The following is a 22805-nucleotide window of genomic DNA, read 5'->3' as shown; positions in this document are numbered from 1 at the left end:
TTTGGTAGCTATAGTAAAACTCAAACTGAATAAAAACATGTTGGAAAACAAAAGGAAATACAGATACAACACAGGCTTGTTTAAGGACCCCTCTAAACTCAATGAATTTAAACTTCAAATGTCCAATAGGTTTCAGGTACTACAAGAACTAATAGATTTAGAAGAAGAGAAGATAGAGGAAACATGGAAAAAAACTAAAAACATATTAACATGTTTAGACTAGACTTTGTTAGGTGTAGATAGTGTATATACTATTACATTCTTTTAGTTTTCAACTAGCCTTTGTTTCATTCAGTCTTGTGTTGTAACCCGTTTGTAGTTGTCTGTCTTATATGTTGCGCTACGCATCGGATCACCTGAAAGGCGTGTCCGTGTGTTCACAACAGGCTTAAACCAATGTCTAGTTTTGGTTTTGTGTTAAGTTTTAGGCTGATGTGGATGCTTTGGTTTTGGTCTTTTTCTTAAGGTTAGGATTAAGGTAATACATAGGTATAGAATTCTAGTCAGAGTTAGGATTCTAACTTGAGGGGGGGGGGGGGGGGGGGAGAGAGGAGAATGTCCTATAGCCCTTGTAACATTAAATAAAACACCACCAGCACAACTTGAAGAACCTGACAATTCACCAGGTGACAAGGTAAATTTAATGTGGCACAAAAAGTACCAGAGGCCAGTGTTTTAAAATGATAACAGGCAGCATCAGCAAAGAACTGAATTGGGGCAGAGAAAGACTCAGATTTTACATTACTAGTGAATGCATTTGGGGTTGGAGAGATGAAAACTGAAAAGGCTAAGAAGAAAAATCATTAGAAGATTTTGCCAATTGTTATGAGTGATATCAGGGTATTGCAACTGTATAAGAGTATGTATGTTGTTGAAGGATGTCTGTTGTGTAAGGATTTTGTATAAATAAAAGCTCGTGACTGTGTGAAGCAGTACACAAGATGTTTTAGTGTAGGATTGTTGTTGCAAGGAAAGAGGGTTAGGGCAGTCCAGTGCCTTGCGTTAGGGTGAGGTTGTGAATGTAGTCAAGTCATAGGTTGTTAAAGTTGCCATTCACGAAGGATGACCAGCGCCTGAATAGCCCACCAGGTAATTAAAATGAAATGCGAAGGCATGTTCATGGACTGGCGCAGGTGGTCGGAGAGGGGACGCTAGTGAAGGAAAGGAGTTTTCATTTTAATATCTGAATAGTGAGGTTGACTCATTGATATTGTCTGAAATCCCTGCTCTTTGAATCCCTGTCTATTATAGAAGACTGAAAGAAACCCATTGCTTTTATAGATCAAGTCAATATATTGTTTTGTCAAAGATAATGACAGGACAGCAGAACAAAGAATGCTACCCATTATCCCAACATGAGTATCCAGAGTAAACAAAATGCTAGGTAGCACAGTAGACCATTATCTAGATCTAGTGTATTTCGGCAGAAGGTATTTGAAACAGGTCAAGAGTATGCAGCATTTAATTGTGATCATTCCTTGGATGGAGGGGGTGGGGTAACACAGGGGTGATGGTGACACAGAGGCAATAACTTAATAGTGGGCTGGGGATTCAGCAGTATTATTTATGTAAAGAACACAAAACTTGAAACAGAATACATGAATATGGGAATGATTTATGGGTGTGGGTATTAGGAGAAAGGGGATGTTAATAAGCAGCATGTGGTGAAAGTATGAATCAAGGCGTGAATGGGAAAAAATTAATCAGACTGTTAATGTAATTTTGTGTAGGAAAGTTTCTGTTATTGGTAGTCTGTTAAATAATGTCTTTTATTTTAAAACCTGTAGTGGAGAAGTTGTCTAGTTAATTAATGAGAATTGCAAAAAAAAAAAAAAAAAAAGGTAATGTCGAGCAACATACTAGTGATTAGATTCAACCACAAATCAGTCTTTATAATTGTATTTAATAAGGTGTGGAAACTTTTGTGCTCTTTTATGCTCTACCCTTTCCTCCAAAAGTTCTATTTCACTCCTGATTGAAAAATACTGAGTGTATCATAAAGCAATGTATTCTTAATTTTCTTCAAATACTGGCAAGTTAATGTTGGGCATTTGGCTGTAACAATTTCTTGATTCTCACTGACTTCCCTAGAATACATTTATGGTGGCTATAACCAAAATACAACAAAATGTATGAGCTAAAATTAACCCTTTACTGTCCAAGCATTAACATTTTTACTTCCCTTAAAACAAAGCAAAATTACTTATTTTTCTATCATGATATGCTTTAGAAGTATTAAATATGTCTACGTGTATAAAAAAAACTAAAACAAAAAGCAAAATGCTGAAAAATTTCTTAACTTAAAGAAGTAGAACATTTATCACTAGGGATCGAATGAGAACAATCAGTATATACGACATACGTAAAATCTCAGTGCATAGGACAGTAAAGGATCAAATTGTTGAAAATGATCACATTCAGTAACGATATATTAAATTTAAATAGAGGATTAAGTTTTCTTGAAGGGCACACAATACATCAATTAGATTTAGAAAAAAAATGTTTACAAGCCTCTTATGCAGCTCAGGTGTTGGATTTCAATTTTCTTCAGAATATGTCTTTCCTTTTGATAGAACTGTTAGTGTAACCTTGTTTCCTCCTTTCTTGAATTGTGTACACAGGTCAGTTGTCACTTTAGCAACACTCAATCAGTTTGTTTTTGTAGTGGGCCACCAGCCAGGTAGATGAACCTTCACATGAATGAACTGACCGTCTAATGCAGTCACCCCAAGATTTTCTTCTATTAGTTCCATTCTCAGCAGGCCAAGACCAAACTGTCCCTCTGAACTTCTGAACTTTCCGGCACTTTTACCACTGGCTTTAGTGCTGATTGTGACATCTGGATTAACTGTAACTGATCTAATAAAATAAAAAAGAAACTATTATTGGTAATCTAAAAAATGTCTTTTGAAGTAAATAAAATTAAGGTTTAATTTTTAAACTTTCTCATTAGGTACCTATCATAGCTGAGTGATATCAGGGATATCCAATGAAGTTGAGCACAAAATACACACATACCAGCCATCTAATACTGAAGTTTCTACTTAACTCAGGGATTTTTATATTCATAAGTATAGGTAAATAGAAACCAAATGAAAATTACTGTTTGGTATAAAAAAATTGAAGACAGAAAAATAAATAATTCTCTCTATAGTCAATTATATGGCGTTGGAATTTCAAATAAAATTTAATAAGAAAATATTTTGACTGTGTTTTATCTATCTAAGTTAAGTAATAATGCAACACAGTTCTTTACTATGCCATTCCAATACTATAGCTTTAAGTAAGCACCGTGCCTTACATGACGAATTTCCAATTTTCATTTATTCACAATGACACACATTGTCTAATATGTTTGACATAGGCTGAGGGAATATTTGCAGGTTGCACATTTACAGAAGGTGTAGAATTAGGAAAATTTTAGTTTTGTATCGATAATTGCAAATAGAAAAAAATTCATTCATTCACAAAGACACAACGTCTAATATGTCTGACAATAGGACAGTAGGTGTGTGCAGCTGATAACTTTGCACTCGTCTTTTTATCAATAGCGATAAACATTGGCTGTCTAGCTTGATTCGTAACTAAAAAAACAAACTTGCCTAGATGCCAGCAATGGAAAACACTGGCCATCTAGCTATAACTAAAAAAACTAAACAAGTAGAAGATCCCACTTACTGATCTAACTCTATAGGCATCAGACGTTTACGTGTCACTCCTGTGTGAAATGTACGAGCTGTTAACTCCTGTCCAATGTAGCATCCTTTTTGAAAATTTACTGTTGAGGAAAAGTATTATCAAGGCTAAAATTTTGATTTTTCTAAACTTCTACAATGAAATTTTCTTTTTCAATACAATTTTATAATACAACTTAAAAAGGTAGTTAAAAATATATTCTTATAAATAAAGACTGTTGATTTGCGCTTCTCCCTTTGCCTAATATGGAAGTTGGAAAGCCTATTATACTTAATATGTATTTATCTATTTCAGTAAACCAATTCTGAAGCAGTAAACAAAGACTGAGTTGTGTTACCTCCATTCATAAATGCTAGGTTACTCTCTAAAGGAAAACAATTCCCTGGGGGTAGATCCAGCACACCTTCAGGAACTCCCCACTTGTATCTGTGAATTCTGTAATCTCTTTCTGTTGACTTCTCGGCTTCTGAAACTAGGTTGTAAACCAAAAGATTGAAATGTTAGCAATATTAATAATACAGCATCAAATATTTTTTACTTATGCTGGAGTCCCAATAAATGAACACAAACAGCAAAGTAAAGAACTATAGTTTATATAAAATTTAACAAATAACAGGTCATTTTTAAGTCTTAGTTTGAAGGTTTTAAATAATTTAAGCGACACAACTAATACACTCACGCAGTTTATTTCTCCAACTGTTCAGCAGCCATCTACATTACTTAAATGATCAATTTATAAGAACATTTTTTAAGCAGGCAAGTGATTTATAGCATGGAAATTACTATCAGAAAAAAACTCACATAAATTATCTTGCTCTGTGACTATTCTGTTCCCTAGCATTGGCACTCTAGGATCATGAAAGGTTAAGGTTGGTGTGTCTTGCTGGACTTCTTGTGGACTGGTAGCGTGGTGGTTCCATGTAGCCCAGACTTTGTAACTGTCACTAGCATCACTGATGTCTACCTATTAAGTTGATGTTTATATGGGAGTTACAAATATATTTTATTAGTGAGGAGAGAGAAGATATCTCTAAGTGTACCTGAGTATAGTATTTAAGTCATGCATACAAAAAAATCAACAAATGACCATCTCCCTAGAGAGTACTAAAGCGCCATCCAATATTGGGAAAACATACGAATCAACATTCCTAATTATCAAACAAGAAATTCCAATCACAAAAACTTTAAGATTGCTCTTTGACATTTTGTGTCCAATATAAAAGAAAACTAATTATTTCATGTTTATTCATATACTGATTGCAAGAGTAAAACTAACACTCCACAGTCTGATACAGATAAATTAAAACCAATCACATTATAGTAGGCCTATAGTTTTAACTTAGCTAACTCAGTAAATAAGTTCCCTTTCAAACCTGACGGTGCAAGGGGCAAGTGAAGTAGAGTTCACTTGTTTCTGTGACCTCGTCTTAAAAAGGGATAGTGTGGTCAGCACTATGCCCAGTGCCCATCAGAGTTGAGTGAACTCAGGGACTGCCTACTGACTTGAACCCGGATTTGAACTCAAGACTTAAGGGTTAGCAGTCCAGCTCTCTATCACTAGGCCTCTCCGGGGTTTTACAAATGATGACAGTAGTGCTCTATTTTCATTTTTAACTAAATTTATTGTATTGCTTTTGATTAAGTAACAGTAATTTATTTATTTTAAAAAATCAATACAACTGGAGTTGACAGTTGTGTAATTTGCATAATATTAAAAAACAGGTCTATATACAAAATTTCTGGAAAAAATTACTGTCTTATAATCATTAAAAAAGAAAAAATATTTTAAAATACTTCACCTTCTTTCTGAGCTTGTAGCGTTTGAGTATTTTAATAATTTCATCTTTAGCGGTAGAGTCAACATCAACCAATAATGTTGGAGTTTTGCACTTGTATGTTATATTGTAAAGAAATAAGTCGTATAGAACGCGACCCTGCAGGAAAAGTTTTATGAGACATTAAATTATTTGATTAATACATTAAATCATTTAATTAACACATTTTAATACTTGTAGATCTAGGCCCGTATCAATCGTGTCACCATATCAAAGTAAGTCTTCAGTATTTTGTATAAAAAATCAATCATAGTTCGAGTGGGTATTTTTAATCCCCAAAAATTTAGTAAAAAACGTAAATAGCAAAGTTAAAATTAGATATTTAAATAAAAGCGCTTGTTGAATGTGCTCGCGCAGTCATGCGTAATAGGTAGTTAGTTGCACGCAATTTTTCAATTGATAAAAATGACAAAAATAACGACAGGGTTGTATTAATGGGACTAAATGTTGCAAAATGATACCAAATTTATGTTTATAGGATAAACGGTTCTCTAGATATGACGGTTTTAGTGTAAAAATTGCGGGGACAACTAAGCCTATCTATATATATAATTCTCTTCTTCGAGCCGTTAGAAAACAAGCTGCAAACGCTCTCCCTACCTCCCCACCCCTACATGGTTTTAGTGAGCTGTGTTCACTCTAAATGTTTACAAGCAGAGCCAACGATTATAAACGTAGGGGGGGGGGGGGGGGAGGAGGGGGGAGGGTAGGAAGGGGGGGGGGTTATGGTCCTTAACGAGCTACTTATAGTGTTTTAAAGAAATATTTTCAGTGTCAGCGTTGGTACTGTCGAATTCACAAATTATAAATTATTGAAAATTAGAAACAACTAAATAGCGGCGTATGTTATGCCGCGGGCCGGCTCGTGGAGAATGAAACCAAAAGTTGGTCACGTCGAGAGTACGAAAAAAGCGAATGGGAAAATCTTCTAATAAAAGGCATAATAGGTAGGAAAAGTCTATGTAATCATACTAATTTTTTTAAAAATTATTTTAAAAAATTTAGAAAGCGATAAAATTATAGCTACAATTTTAAAAATTAAAGTCGATAAGGAACCATCGATTACACTCATTTTCATATTTTTGTATTGAACATAAGCCGTTGAAAATGATTTTGAATTATTGTATAAATTTAAATATTTAATAAAACCGCCCTCAACCCCACCTTGAACTGAACTGAACTGGCCAGGGAGAGTAAAACGATAAATGTCATAACATTTATTGTCCATGATAAATACGAACAAGGTGATTTAAGAAAACAAAATGGCGAACAAGGGAATATTTTCAGTTCGATTCAGGCTTTTAAAATTCGTTTGTATCCCTTTTCATTATAGTTGGCTTATTTTTTTATGACTGTTATGCTCAGATTACTAATATCTAACATTATTCTTATTAATTGTTACCATTGTTTTTGTAGATTGTTTTTAACGCATGTTTCATTATTTTTGTTAGGCCTGTGAAGTTGTGAACTGTGACTACTCACTGTGAGTTCTGTGAGTGCTCTAAGCTAGAAATCTAGAATCTAGCCATAAGTTTCTAAATTCTAGATCTAGACCTAGATCTAGATCTAACCTAGATCTAGATTATCTAGACTAAAATAGATTTATATCGAGAATCTAGTACTAGATCTAGATTCTAGGAGGAGTACTCTAGAGTCTAGAGATCTATTCTAGAATAATTCTAGATCTAGATTCTAGATCTAGAATCTAGATCTAGAATCTATTAACTATGATTATTATCTAGATCTAGATTTTAGATCTAGATGTTGATGTAGTCTTGAATCTAGACTAGATCTAGATTTCTAGATCTAGAATCTAGATCTAGTCTAGTATGTTACGGCTTTTTAATATGTTTAATTATTTATTAAATATAAAAACACTAGATCTAGATCTATTCCAATTTATAAACTTAATAATACTCAATAATACTTTATACTTTATATAATACTAATAACTAATACTAATAATACTAACTAGATCTATAGATCTTATAGTTAGTTAAGTAACTTTATATTGTACGACACTAGATCTATTAAGTTAAGTATAAGTCATAAGTCAAGTAGTAGAGAATAAGAGATCTACTCTAGTCTAGATCTAGAAGTTATATATTTTATAAAAATCAATATTAAATAATTCAATAAGTATATTGAAGTATTTTAAGTTAATGGTAATAATAGATAAGTTAAATAAATTAGGCCCATAGTTTATATTATAAATGTGTAGCTGGTATAAACTAGTTTTATAGACTAGTCATATAGTAAATAGTAAATAAATAGTTAATCTTAGTCCTTAGTAATTAGTTAGTAGGGCACTACATACGCCTAGTCTAATAAATGATTATTCTAATTAGTTAGAGCATACTTGTTAAAATATATTTACTATAGTAGTAGTATTCTATGTTACAGATGACAGTCCTAATACTTACTTTGTTAATATGATTAGGGCCTAGTTAGAGGTAATTACTAATTAGACTTGTGATGACTTATGTTAGTCTAATATCTAATAGATTCATATTTAATAGCATTAGGTCTATAGGCTTAAAATAGTATTGTAAAAAAAATAAAGTATGCTTAATTTTTACAGTTGTCATATTACTTTTAGTTCAGTAGGCCTATCTAGACTGTAGATTTAGATGTAGTAGCTTAGTAGTAGTCTAGTAGGCCTGTGATTGGGTAGGTATTTAGTATTTGTATGTAAGTTAAGCAAAGTTAACTAGGCTTAATAATGCTACAATTTTAAACTTGTAAAAATTACATGTAGCCTAAATAAAAGGTTACCGACTAGTACATTAAATAATATCCCAAAATTTAAGTTTAATCTAGATTAGTAGTCTAACAGTAATTTTAGGCCTCTAATAATAATAGTAAAAATTACTGAATAGAAGAGTAGGCTTATTATTAGTAAAGAGCTGTCTTATTTCAGTTCTACTTAATCAACTTAATATATGACTTAGTCTACTCTTAGTATTATATAGTGATCTTTAGAATTTAAAATGCAGAATAGTTGATAAAGCCAAAAGGTGTCAATTGTCATAGATGGATTAACTTACTAATCAAATTAATATAATTATCCTAATATTTATTCTAGTATGTGTATGAATTAATGATAGTTATAGTAGCCTAGTTTGAATATCAATTTTCAACTAATTCCTGAGGTGGCTAAACATAAGTAGTAGATCTTTATTGATACCTTTTTCTTTATTTTAATTATATACATGACTTTTGGACTCTTTTGAAGGCCTATTGTATTTTATGACAAACTCCTTACATTAAAATATTAAAAGTAAAATATTAGACCAATATTTTTAATGAATGGTAATGGTTAGATAGCCCATACAATCAAATACATAAATACACATCATTGCTTTATGATCTTTATAAGACAGACAAATATTTTTATTTATAACATTAAGAGTTGAAATTATGTAAACATAATGAGTTTAATATAACAGTTTATGAAATTTATTTATGTTTTTTTAGATACTGTGGATTATACAACTGCATACAGAGAAGACAAAAGTCAAGATGAAGCTCAATTTAAAAACTGATCCAAGGATACATGTTGGACCCAAGAAAACTTGTTCATATTGAACAATTATTTTTTTAATATTCTGAATGAATATGGTAATTAAAAAAAGAAAATATAAACTTTGTTATGTTTTTTTTAGCACTGGTTGTGTGTGCTGGTGTATGCGGAAACTAATTATTGCTACCTTTATTCAGTAATTAACTTAAACTGGCGAACTATAATTACTATAAATAGTTTTTAAGAATATGGTGCTGAAGTAGATTTCACCTAGTTTTGTTGCCCTTCCATATTAATAAATTGTATGGTCAGCAAAATGTCAAACAGCTTTTACTAAGTTTTATTGTCCCTAACCAGTCAGGTACCAGTTAAAGTTAAAGCTGATTTGAATCAGAGACAACCTAAAGGATTAAAATTTCAACTCAAGAACTTTTGCTTTAGCAAATGTGTTCACAAATATGTAGTCCCACTATAAGTCTTACATTTGCATATATCTATCATAGCTGTAAAACATAATGATAAGGGAAGAATCAAGAATATGGGTTTTTCTCAATTCTAGCCATACCACAAATACCAGCATATAAATGTAGACCAAGCTTAGAGAAATAAGGCTGATAACTAACCACAAATACAGCAAACTATAATCACTGCCTGTTTCCTGGTAATGTGTTGTTATTGGAAAAGATGTTTTCTATAAAGGATAGGTAGCTGTAGCAAATGAGGTTAGGGGAAATGTTGAGTTAAGATAAACTATTTAATAATTGTAATGACAGAGATACCATCACAGCAACAAATGTAATTAGGTTTGTATGACTAATTAATGAATATCCTATAAATAATAGCAAAATGCTCAAGTGGTCGTCCATAAAAGACTTTGAGGTGGTGGGGGAGATTTGGACCTTCGTGTCAAGGGCGGGAGGGGGGTTCAGAAAGTAAGATGACACTTTTCAATGTTCAACAAACACTCTTGTTAAGAAACTGAATTTAAGCCTTTATTTGCATTATTAAAAGTTGTTTTATAAAATGTTATAAAATAATTCATCAATAGGCCTACATTGAATGTTAAAAAAGCCCATAGGTCTAAATATTTTATGAAAATCGCTGCAACAGCGGGGGGGGGGGGGGGGGGGGGGGGGGGAATCTTAGGTTTACTTTTTTGGGGGAAGGGGGAGGTCTGGCATCGTTGTGACATCGTTAATAGATGACCCGATAGTCAGAGGTAGATCTAGATTGATTAGGCCTATATTAAAATGTTGATGTTAATTACGCTTTACTTATTATTACAATGGAATATAGCCTAGTAGTTTATTTATATTAAATAATATAACATCCCCTTGCACAACAACACCCTGACTATACTAATCCAAATTAAAATTAAAATATTTGGTAAATTACTATTATATTATAAGTAATTTTTAGTTTAAATATTTCTAGCTTAGTAAAACCGGAAGTGATTTTTCTTTATTTCACAAATGTTATAAAATATTCGATTTTGGTTCAAAAATATGCTTTCTGGCAACACAAAGTGGAACCACTTTTGGAACCACTTTTCCTACCTATTATAATTTCTCAAAATTATTACATTATCGCAGTTTAACTTTGCGCGCGTCTAGTCTAGAGCAAAGAGAGTACGTAAGACTAAAGAAACTAAATTGTAATAAAATGTTTTTAAACAATCTTGTGTAGGCCCTATTAGCTTTAAATATATTTACGCTTAAGGAAATACCAAAGATAGATAAAAATGTCGATGAAAGCTTAATAATAAAAAAAAGCCTAAAATAAAATAGGTTAACCGTTTAACACTAATACTAGATTTATAGAATCTAGATCTAGATCTAAATGTGTAAATGTAAAATTTACAGTAAATAGCTAGACTCTACCCTAGAACTAGACTCAATCCCCATCATATGTCTAAAAAGTCTAAACTCTAAAGTTTAACTAGATCTAGATATAAATGAAATTCCCGATTATTGATTTTTTACGGAGACCTGCATGGTGCATTAAAATTAAATTAATTTAAAACAACAAAGATCTAGAATCTAGCTATACTCCAGAATTCAACCCTGATTATTCCTGATCTAGACTACGATGAGCCATGGCCTTACGCGAAATCTATTACGGGTTGGTGGAATGCAACGAGCATCGATGTTTTAAGGGCGCGATCTAGATCTAGATTCTAGATCTATTGAGAGACATTTTAAAAAAATATGCATCGTGATAAAACTTGATTAATTAAAAGTAGGCCTAAACAAGTAAACATGGATATGGTTTAAATCATGGCACAATAAAGAGTAGTTTAAAAATGTTAAGGAACAGAGCAAGTTACAGTATTTATTATAACATACATGGAAACTTATGCCTACATTAAAAAATTGAATAAAACAAATTCATAAACAGAGTGTGTCTGTTTATTTTATTAATTATAGATCTATAGGAAAGTCTCAAAGTTTACAAGCTTTTAATTTTAAGAGTCCTGTGTGAATAGAAGCAACAATCTGGCTAGTTTTGTGTATAGTGTAGTAGGATGTGTAGTCTCAAAGTCAAATGAATAAACTAAAGGCTGATTATTTATGAATAAATTAATACATGCATCTGATTTGCAGGAATAATCAGATATCATAACTACATATTGACAAACATGAACTTAGAATTTTATTTTGTTGAACAATGAGCAGTCACATAAATTTATTTTATATACATTCTTGTGTTTTATAAAGAGACTAACTTTGTGCATTGCAATGGATATAGCTTTTATTTATACATTGTACAATATAACTTCTAAAAGAACTTGTACATTAAAACTCAAACATCAGATGCTTACTGATCATATCAGTTATTAAAGTATCTACATTGAGTTCTGAGTCTTCACTATTTTCCTCATCAATTGACCAATAAGCAATTACAAATCTATCAAGTTTTGTCTCACTAGCTGAGAGTCTTAAGACTATTCTACCAAAATAAAAGGTGTCATTGTCATTTATACATTCCCACTTGTGTTTTAGCAGTTGGCCAGTCATATCCTCTCCATTGATAATTTTAGCTAATACTTGTTTTTGTCTGGTCTCCACATTGCAGAATATTTCATCATTTATAAATAACTGACCTTTAGCCAACTTATCAACAACATCTATCTTTAACTTCTTTCTTTCTTTATTTTCTTTCTTTTTAATTGATTCTTCTCTTCTCTGTATGATTTCACTTTCTATTTCTCGCTGTTGGGTTTTGTGAGATCTTCGCCTGCGAGCACCTTCAGTTATAGCAAAATCAATTAGCTGATTTTGTTCATTGATACTTTTTGCATCAAGCCACTCCATTGTTTTATTTAATTTAGCTTTAACCTTGCAATCTACAAAACCTATAGTGGCATTTGGCGCTCGACGAATTAAAAAATCAGCCATTCCTAGTATTCTCTCACAGTGTATATTGTGTGGGGGGGCAGACTTGGTGGCCTCAAGCATTTCATCAGATGGATCTGATAAATAACTGCCCATCTGCCTTTTTATAACAACAAGAGTTTCTTGCAACAAACAAGACAAAATATTTTCTAGTTTAACACTGTCATGTGCCCTATTTAAAAGTGCTGCATGGACATCATCATGTTTGAGGGAGACTTCCTCAAATATTGTTGTGTGGCTTTTAATCAGCACTGGACTAGCAATCAATTTCTCCAACATGCTAACAGCATATTGAAAATTTTGGCTCTGTAAAAAAATAAAATAAAGTAGTAACTAACATTGTAGTCATTGAAAGAATGAAAATCTATTTATCAATTTTTCAAACGAAGCACCTACTATTTGAAGATTTGTCCTGCCCATTGCATTTTTGTACAGAAGGGTCATCCAAGGCCCAGTGATAACTTTTCCTACTAACCCAAGAGCTTGTAACTGAAGTAATACATCTTCTTTACATAAATCTTTGTATAGATTTTTACAAATGTTATTGTGGTCATTTCTGTGAACATGAATTTATTATAGAATAAAAATGTGGTGTCAACATAAAAAAAAAAAAAGTAAACACAAGCTAATTAATCATACAATTGTTTAAATAGAAATATTGGAGAATACCTTTTACAGAACTTCTTTAATATTTCTTCATATTTTATAATTACTCCTGCCATGTGAAATAGCACATGGTGCCTATTTCCCACATATCTAACAAAGCTGCTAGGTGTTACATTATTGTCTTTTAAAAACAATTTAAATGCAGCTGGTTCACCTTTTGAGCTGTACCTGGGAAAAATGTTCTTGTAAATAATGTTGTTCTAAAAAAAATAATAAAAAGTATGATAGTCAGTAAGATATTAGTAATCAACATATTTATTAATGTCTTTATTATTGGAAAAGTTTTCTTACCTTAGTTTTGATATGTTATATACTATTGAGACAGCAGCACAGTCTTTTCCACATGCTGATGTTGTGCCAATGGTTTTGTCCAGTTTTAAAAGATATTTCCTACATTGTGAAGCTATAGTGTCCAAGGGATGTATATTGCAATTTAATTTAATCAGCTGGACATTTAAATAATTTTCTAACATTTGTCGGACACAGTTATTTACCGGGGCTCTATCTGACAAACAACTTCTCATTTTCTTTTGACAATTGTCCATGAAATCAATATATGGGATCTTTTTAAATTCAGAAAATAGGGAACCTATTTCTCTCAAAGCAGATAAAATGTTTGTAGAATAATCATAAGCTCTTCCCCCTGCCACTCTTTGTGAAGATATAGTGTAATCCTTTCTAGGTGGATAGGTTGAAATACTAAATGCATTTATATGTTTCTCCCCTGTAGTAGTGGCATCAAACGATATTGTCATTGTGCCGCAATTCATTATGGCTTCACCAACTTGTATTAATGATAGAACCGCTGGCTCATAAATCATTCTTGATATATTTGAATAATGTGGAAATCTATCTAAATTTTTGTTGCATACTGTGCTAGAAAATGATTGTAAAATTTCACCTACTCCTCTAACTGGGCAATGACTTAAAAGTGATCTATAAATGCATTTTCTAAGTTTTGGACAATACCTATTGCCAGTTTTTGTTTCTATGTTTTCTTCTTTGTTCTCTAACTCTAAGTATAGATCAATTAAATTGTGATGATCTGCCAGAAGTTTACTTAGTTGCTGTTTCAGAGAATTAACTTCTTTTTTGAAACTTTCAATGACTTCTTTCTTATTGTCAATCACCATTTTGTGATTCAACAATGAGTGTTTCATTTTGCTTCTTAGTTTTGTGTTTTTTATTTTTAATATCATAATTTCTTTCTTTAAATCTCTTGTTGCTTTTGTTTGTTCAATAAATCTGCATTTTCTTTTTTCTTCTATACACTTCATTTTCAAAGTTGTAATCAATTTTTCTTTTTGCTTTACAGATCTTTTCAAATGTCTAATTTGAGCAGTGTTTGTGTCTCTGATTTCTTTCCTTAAGGTTTTTATGGTTTCCAAATTTTTTTTCAATATTATGTTTTTTTCACAACACTGTGAGCACTTCTTTCTGCATAAAGGTTTGGTAGCTACCCCCAAATCAAATACTTGTGTATCTGTTGTAGTTTCATCCATTGTCATTGTCTCTTCACTCAAAGCAGTCAGCTGTTGTGTAGGATTTTGGTTATTTTCCTTTCTCACAGATAGTGGTGTTGCCTGTGTGTTTATTCCTACATAAGGTTCTTTGAAAAAACTAACCAACTGATGCCAATTTCTTTCGGGGTTTGATTTTAAGAGCATGAATTTTTTAATGATTCTGTTTACAGAGTTTCTGTTAGCAAAATAGATTTTTGTTGTTTTTATATGTCTGTTTCTATCTAATAGCTCATCAAGTACCTTGGAGATATTTTTATTTTTTATATAGTACAAATAAACAACATTGCCTATTCGCACTTCACCACTTACATCAGAATAGCTTTGATAGAGATTTACTACATTCAAGGCATTCTTCTTCTCCATTCTGTCTTGCCTATAAATAATTAAATCATAAGTAGTTAATTATAGTTATATTATTTAATTTTTGACAATGGATAGCAAAAAAAAAATTAATAGTTATACTTATAATATATTTTATTATTAAAAAAAAAATACACGGACCTTTTGAAGAAGGGCATCGATACCACTAATTAAAAGTGACTGGTTTTTGTTTTTGTAACGTCCGAAAAAAAATATGTTACTACTAATATATCAAGTTATAGGCTTAAAAAAGTTAATTAAACTTTGATAATATTAAACATATTAATATATTTACTATAGTTATTAGTTAAACAATAGCTAGTGTGTTTGTGAGAGCTTAAAAAAAAACAACTGAGTAATAATAAGCTAGATCTAGTAAGTCGAAAAAAAACTATATGCCTATTTTAAAATAAATATTATAGTTAATAGGCCTACTTAATAGGTTGACAGACATTGAAATATGGTGTTTTATTAACAAGAACCTTACAATTTAAACAATAATTGAATCACTAATTTTAATTTTATCAATATTAATCATGAATAAACCTTTAGGGCTAATTAATTAACTAGTAAGTTCGGGGCTTAAATACTAGATTTAAGGCTGAACGTAGATGCATGTTAAGCGGTATCGATATTACTAGTATTGGTCTACTTTGTGAGACCATTTTCAATATTTTCTACATTATTAATAATTAACAAAAAGAAGTCTACTAGGGCATTTAATTAAATAGATAAATATATTACACTCAATCCATGTTTAGTTCAAGTGTGTATCTTTTTACAGTATTTTATTTTAATAGCTCGATTCCCAGTTCGACCATGATTACAGCGAATTAGTTACAACTAGAGCGGGCCTTCAAAACATTACATATTTGTATAAATGTGTTTTGTATTAACATTTAACACAAGATAATTACGTTAGCAACATTTAAACTCCAATTTTTGTAAGTATTCTTTTTTTTTTAAAGCGTCAATGTCATAAAATTTATTATATTTTACAATCAATCAATCGGCGCGGAAAGGGGTTAAAAAAGTATCGATACCGTTTAAATAGTGTCACTCGGAGGATTGCTTTGTGAGACGAAGTTCGTCGTCTGCTAAAGCGTAAAATATTACAAAAAAATAGACTTAAGCAGAAAAATGAATTATTAAAATAATCCTAACAAATACAGAGCTAGTCCGAGTGTTAAAATATTTTATTACAATTTTTGAAAACTTACCTTTTTTAGTGGCTTTTGTTTTGACATATAGAAAAGTGGTCTTGAACAAAAAATTAATCTGCCGTAAGCAGCCGCATCAAGTCGTTCCGACTAAAGTTAAAACGGGTTACGGAATCACGTGATATCTATTTTAAAGCCGTTTGATGCGCTATGTGTAGACGGCTGTAGACGTAATTATTTTCTTTGTAAACGAAAGGTTTTGAGACTGTGACGTCATATTTTCTTGGTTTGTGCAACTAACTAGTAATAGGCCTCTCGGTTAGCGCATCCACGAATTGAATAGAGTCTAAATCTGTGCTAAAGTTTTCCGTAGCTTTTTTTTAGGGAAAAAGCAGAGTTGAGTAAAAACTGAAAAATCACATCTCTGCTGGAGATAATCCTATAAAGAACCACTTTGGTATATGTATAATGCAGCCAAGCTGCGTACATAAATGACGTGACGTTAACTAGACAAATTGTACCCCAAACTATATCATCACACAACAAAAGGTATCAAAAAATTTGGTCTAAAGCCCCACACACTTCTCCAATAATCTTTTCAGGACTCCCTACAACTTCTGACTAGCTTTATGAAGTTATCAAAAATAGTGGATAAATTTGAGAGGTAGTGTTCATGCCTGATCAATCTTTTGATAAATAAGTTTTTTAAATATAGCTGTAGCACATTCACACTGCCACAGTAAGTGTAAGTTTACACGCCGTAGACGATAAACTATTACACATCCCCAAATGATGTAAGATAGTCCATTGAGTGAAATACATTATTCTGTAAAACCAGCAAAACTGTCATAAAGCAGGAGGGGATGATGCGACCATTCGAATATTGGTAGCAAAACAAAATAATGGATAGGCTAAAATTATTTCCATGTTTTTTTCAAAAAAGTCGGTCGGCGGAAAAATATTAATTTTTTTTGGCAAAATAATTTCCTTTTGTTTCGGTGGAAACTTTTTTTTAGATGGATGAGTGGATTTCTGGAAAAAAGTGGGAAAGTTACATTTCTGTACAACTATAATAATACTAAAACACAGACAAACCTGAGAGTTGAGCATCATGTTGTACTGCACACCTGGTGATTGTTGGGCTAGCTGCTCTACATCATTGGTGACCAAACCTTGAAGAAACTGCCATGAATCACTCCCTGATACCCTGACAACACCACGTGTCTCTAGCTTACATGCTGCATGTAACTTTCTACCATGTGATGAGTGAAACAAGGCTTTCAACATATGCACTGGTGGTTGAACTCTGTGCTTGCAGCGATGTAAACTACAACAGTCTGCGTAGTTCAACAGTTGTTTTAAAAGTTTGCCAGTTGATCTCCAACCTTGTGACTGATTCATCCCTAACATTTTGTCTGAAATATAAATGATTATTGTAAAAAACTGAAATACAGAGGTGATATAGCGCTTTGTTGGACAAGTATCTCTAAATATTTTAAGTTAGCTCTATTACTAGTTTGGAAATTCAAAGAGTAGATTCTAAATATTTTCCTCCTTTCCTATTTTACAAATCAACCCCTTGATTTAAAAAATCTGCTGAGTTTAGGCAATAATATTATATTTTCTTTGAATTTTTTCATAAAAGATTTTTTACTTGAAAAAAAAAAATACCCATGCTCTAAATTCAGTTTCTTTTATAGATAAACCCCTGGGTACTAAATGAATATATTTCATTTCTCCATAAATCACTTGTGATTCTTAGTTAGGCAGTAAAGTGATAAAATTGTCTGCAATGATTTTTTTAAGATCTTGATTAACAACATTTTTTGTCAGTTATCTTGTTTTTTCCTATAAAATTAGTCACAGCTTTTTAATAAAATATTACACCAACAAAAAAAACATAGGATTAGGTACTGATTCTAGATCAATATCTAATATTTTTTGCTACATTTATATAAAATAACAACCCTAGCAGTAGCAAAGAGCCTATTTTCATAATTTACCATTACAATTTTTAAAACTTTAGCACAAATATTTTAAAATAAGGACAGCATGTAAGAATGAAGCTTAATTGAACTTAGGTCATGGGTCAGGGCAAAGGTCAGAAGCTACATCACTGCATGAGACTGCTTTGCTTAAAATATATGGCTGTCCAATGTGTTAATTTTTGTCACTTGAACTGTTTAATGCATTACAATGCATTATGCGCTTTCAGATATAAATTTAATCATATAATTGTTTGTTGTTTCTGTTAGGTTTCAACAATATTATCTGTTATCTAATAATTCCAGAATAAGAGCCATTTGTTAGGTCTGTCGGAGAAACGCGATTCTAGATACTAATATCCAGGCCTATAAAAGCACAATGAATAATTGAGTTTTAATCCATTATTAGTTTTCGGCTATAGCTTTAAAGATATAACTGCTTGTTGTTTCTATTAGGTAACATTGGAATAGGTTAAATTTGGATATAATTTAATTAAAACAAGATTTTACTTTATGAGTATGAAAATATTTTCACCAATTGATATGAGAATTCCTTGCCAAGATGATAGCGTGTTATATTACTGTTAGCTTATCACTCAGGTTGCATGTGTATGAAACCTAAGCAATCACTGTCAATCTTTAAAGTGGACAGAGGGAAATCTCAAAGCATGTGAACTGCTCTGAATCATTGCTATTATTTTTACATTTGGTTATATAATTTATTATTATTCATACAAGATTTGCGCTAGAAAAAAAAATGGAATGTTAGATGTGTCTTTTTCTTCTTTGTTCTTAATTTTTAATATTAGAATGGAAGAGATTCCCTCCAACACAATTGAGTATTACGTATTACGTGTCAACTTGTTACATAGGTGTGACTTCTGGCAATCTTTTTTCACCACCATGGGCAAAAGTTAACTCAGCGCTGATGAACAAGCTGCTTCACAAAGACAAATTATTATTCAGTTATCAAATAGGCCTAATATTTGACACAAATATATCACAATATAGTTGAATATAGATCTACTAAAAAGCTACTTCTATTAAAGCCTTGACAATGAGGTAACTTTTTCGGACATTACTAGCCGCAGGCGATTTTACGTAGATCTCTAGATCTACCTAGAATCTAGATCTAATCTAGATCTAGAATCTAGATTAGATTCTAAAATTTCTAGATCTAAATCTAAAACTAGCCTAAGTCTGCCCTAAGTCAAGTCTACTCTTAAGGTTTATCAATAATCTAGATTATTTATAACAAGTAATGCGAGAACATAAAATTTCTACAGGCATCAGGTTGTGTAAATTACCTCTCTAGATTTCTAGAATATTCTAGACTAGATTCTACATTAATCTAGAATACATCTACAATACTTTTTAGAACTTCTTACATAGGCCCTAACGCACGGCTTCGACAGCAAAGACAACCTTGCGCATGAATAAGTTAGGTCACTCCGATTTTCAAACGGCTGCTTCTTAATAGAGTGGTTTCCCTTTAGTAAGTAAAAAAAATAGTTCCGTATAAGTAGCCTATACAGACCCAGAATAGATTTAGAAAAATTAGATTTCTATATAGGACAAATAGATCTAGATGTAGGACTTATTAAAAAAAAAACTGTTAGATCTGACCCTTTTGAGTTATCATTTCCCCCATAGCCTAAATGAATCGTAGTAAATTTTGCTTCGTTGAACCTGAACCTGAGACCCAAAGATCCATCAGACTTAGCCAATGGGAATGATCGAGATCTAGGCTCTAGCCTACGTAAATCACATAAATGAAAACAACTGTTTCTACGAAGAATTTCCTTTAGTATTTAGATATAGATTATATTTTGCATGCCCACTAAACTAAGACAGCGAACATGGCAAAAAAAAAATTCATAAAAAACGTTTTAATAATAACAAGCTTTTATGTAATCCTAATAAGTAATATATAACAGCCCATGTGCGAAAATGTCTATACATATAATTCTCTTCTGGGAGCCGTTAGAAAACAAGCTGCAAGCGCGCGCCTTGCAGTCCCCTCTCTTCCTCTCTATCGCTACCACCTCCCCCACCCCCCCCCCCACCCCCCTCACATGGTCAGGTGAGTTGTAGTTCACGCTAAATGTTTACAAAACAATAGTAGAGCAGGCTTTGGTGACGGCTATTAGGGGCAGATAATTCAGTTTGAAACTATTTTAAACTTAGAGGAGGTAACTAAGAGGAGGCTGCTTTCACGGGGGGGGGGGGGGGGGGGGGGAAATGGGGGTTTAGTGTTTTAAAGCGAATATTTTCAGTGGCAGCATTGGTACTGTCGAATTCACAAATTATGAATTACTGAAAAGTAGAAAAAACAACTAAATAGCGGCGTATGATACACCGCGGGTCGGCTCGTATATAATAATGCACTAAAAAGTATAAAATAAATTATACACTACTATTTAAATTACTATAAAGAAAAGCGTCGGCCACTTTAGTATCTACTAGAATACCCGTCATCCGTTGGATAACTGTGGGTTTCGGGGGTCATCCATCAAAAAACATCACGTCTGTCACTCAGAGGCATAGCGAGCATTCCCGGCGCCCGGGGACAAACTTTTCGATTTTAACCCCCCCCCCCCAAGATTTCGATTTTCAACCCCCCCCCCCCTCAAACTTTTGATGTGCACCCCCCCCCCCCCCACTCAAACTTTCCATTTGAACCCCCCTCAACCTTTCAATTTATTTTTCCAAACCATTTTGGCGCCCCAACATATGTCCCCCCGCCCCCCCTCCACCTCCCCCCGCCTCCCCTCCCCCCCCCGCCTCCCCTCCCGCCCCCCCCCCCCTCCTCGCTACGCTACTGCAGTGTCACTTATCGTCACAAAAACAGACCCCACATTCAAAAATATGTTTCTTATCTTTTAAAAACACCGAAAACACCGATTTCGGACTATCCCTTCATATACTGACGTCACATGTGACCTACTCAACTCTACTTCACCTGCCCAGTGTCCCGCCAAGTCTCAGACAACATGTTTTTATCGTTTAAAAAACGATTCCAGCCGAGCATGTCTCTGACCACACTATCCTTTCATATGCTTAGGACAAAGAAACAGATGAACTCTACTTCACCTGCCCTGTATCCTGCCAAGTTCAGATAGGCAACTTTATCATTCACATCTAAAAAAAAAAATTGAAAAAAAATATCATTGACATATTGGTCTAGAACCTGTACCACCCGCATGAGAGCGGACTACGCTACCAACTTAGCTATTTACTCGTGACGTCACAAATGAATTTTTATACTATACTTTTGAGTCTCCGCGCATAGATCTAGATCTAAGTCTAGTAGTAGAATCTAGTAACTTTCAAATTAAATTTTATCTTAAATTAGCCAAACAAAGATTTATATAAAATACTTAAGGCCTGAAATAGATTCTAGATGTATTAAGGCCTGAAATAGATTCTAGATGTAGAATTTACATTAAGTCTAGATCTAGAATTTACATTGAGTCTAGTGACCTAGATCTAGGCTAGATCTAGATCTAGGCTAGATTCATAACTTTCCTTCGACAGCTGATCTTTAGATCTAGAGAAATTTATTGTAAAACTAAATGAAAAAAGACAGTTTAAAATTGATATAAGTGTTGGAACGTAATAAATACAGCAAACGGACGTATTGTTAAAGTTATGACCGACAGAAAATTAGATTTAGAACGCGTTAAACTTTTGAATGGGAACACAATTTTCTTCGATAGACGCCGCCATTTTATTGTACTAAAGAGTAAACAAAAAACTGTGACGTCACGGTCCCGCCGAGTGTAGTGGTCGTTCTAAACTTTTTAAAAAAAATGGGTTACTCTGCGTATGAATAAATCAATAAATTAATTAACGTCTTTAAATAAATTTGTGATTAACAGTCTGTCTTAAAACAAAAAATTTTCTCTACCTACATACTATTTTACAGCTTTCCACGATGAGTGCAACCATGCGAGATAGTCAATCAGGCAAACAAACAAACAAACAAAAAAACAAATAAATATTCAAACATGTAAACAAACTTGACTTTTAGTAGTATTAGATTGGATACCTTTAATAATATTTAGGAAGAGACCCACGCTTTTCTTTATAGTAATTTAAATAGTAGTGTATAATTTATTTTCTACTTTTTAGTGCATTATTACATAAAAACTTGTTATTAAAACGTTTTTTATGAAAATTTTTTAGTACTTTACATGTTTTTATTTACAACAGAGTAACATGACTAAAAACCACTGCGCAGCTATTGAACGTGATGACGCGCTTTTGCCGCGATGAAGCGTGCGGATTGGACTGCCTACTAACTTGGTCAAATTTTTAATTAATTCATAAAAAATTAATCAGGCGACCAATTAAGTCAAATTGAATGTCATGATGCATTGTCTTCGTGTCTTGCTCCACGTACCAATTACGAACCGTATCTGTCAATTAGAAGTGCCTGCAATTTCCCTCGGCCGTTTCGATCTAGACCAGGGGTCTCCAAACTACGGCCCGCGGGCCGGATGCGGCCCGCGAGGTCCTTTCATCCGGCCCGCGGAGATATTTTTGTCCACGGACAAAAATGTTTGTTGTAGGTGGCTGAGGAACTTTGCCCAGAAATTTCAAAACAATTACAAAATGTAGCTTTTGGTACAACTACCGTTGCCCGTCGTGTTGCAGACA

At 32.8% G+C, this 22805-nt stretch overlaps 2 protein-coding genes and 1 long non-coding RNA gene across 3 annotated transcripts; 1 reads left to right on the top strand and 2 right to left on the bottom strand.

Moving 5' to 3' along the window:
- Positions 1-2401: 2401 nt before the first annotated feature.
- On the bottom strand, positions 2402-17564 carry LOC131931163 (putative transferase CAF17 homolog, mitochondrial). Its single transcript, XM_059287866.1, has 6 exons — positions 17254-17564; positions 5496-5630; positions 4498-4660; positions 4034-4168; positions 3679-3778; positions 2402-2859 (listed from the first exon to the last, which is right to left on the bottom strand). Exons 1-6 carry the CDS (start codon positions 17557-17559, stop codon positions 2649-2651), a joined length of 1050 nt encoding a protein of 349 aa, XP_059143849.1. The 5' UTR covers positions 17560-17564; the 3' UTR covers positions 2402-2648.
- On the top strand, positions 6783-9176 carry LOC131931165 (uncharacterized). The gene is made up of 2 exons (XR_009384252.1): positions 6783-6841; positions 9009-9176. It is a non-coding gene; the product is annotated as an uncharacterized LOC131931165 (long non-coding RNA).
- Positions 11665-12983, bottom strand: LOC131931164 (uncharacterized). The gene is made up of 2 exons (XM_059287868.1): positions 12846-12983; positions 11665-12755 (listed from the first exon to the last, which is right to left on the bottom strand). The coding sequence occupies exons 1-2, from the start codon at positions 12891-12893 to the stop codon at positions 11850-11852; spliced, it is 954 nt and encodes a 317-aa protein (XP_059143851.1). The 5' UTR covers positions 12894-12983; the 3' UTR covers positions 11665-11849.
- Positions 17565-22805: the final 5241 nt, after the last annotated feature.

The sequence above is a fragment of the Physella acuta genome, unplaced genomic scaffold (assembly GCF_028476545.2).
Source record: "Physella acuta isolate Inbredline_101_S28 unplaced genomic scaffold, ASM2847654v3 ptg001903l, whole genome shotgun sequence".
Taxonomy (NCBI): domain Eukaryota; kingdom Metazoa; phylum Mollusca; class Gastropoda; family Physidae; genus Physella; species Physella acuta.
Note: the sequence above shows the minus strand (reverse complement) of the source record. Positions and strands in the feature narration are given on the sequence as shown.

What these genes read in the sequence shown, in the direction of transcription:
- LOC131931164 (XM_059287868.1), bottom strand. Translation starts at nt 12,893, where the DNA reads ATGACCCTTCTGTACAAAAATGCAATGGGCAGGACAAATCTTCAAATA. An exon ending in GCAGGACAAATCTTCAAATA is followed by an intron (nt 12,756 to 12,845) that starts GTAGGTGCTTCG and finishes ATTTTTTTACAG; the next exon opens with AGCCAAAATTTTCAATATGC.
- LOC131931163 (XM_059287866.1), bottom strand. Translation starts at nt 17,559, where the DNA reads ATGAATCAGTCACAAGGTTGGAGATCAACTGGCAAACTTTTAAAACAA. An exon ending in GCTACAAGCTCAGAAAGAAG is followed by an intron (nt 4,661 to 5,495) that starts GTGAAGTATTTT and finishes TCAACTTAATAG; the next exon opens with GTAGACATCAGTGATGCTAG. An exon ending in CACAGAGCAAGATAATTTAT is followed by an intron (nt 4,169 to 4,497) that starts GTGAGTTTTTTT and finishes TTTACAACCTAG; the next exon opens with TTTCAGAAGCCGAGAAGTCA.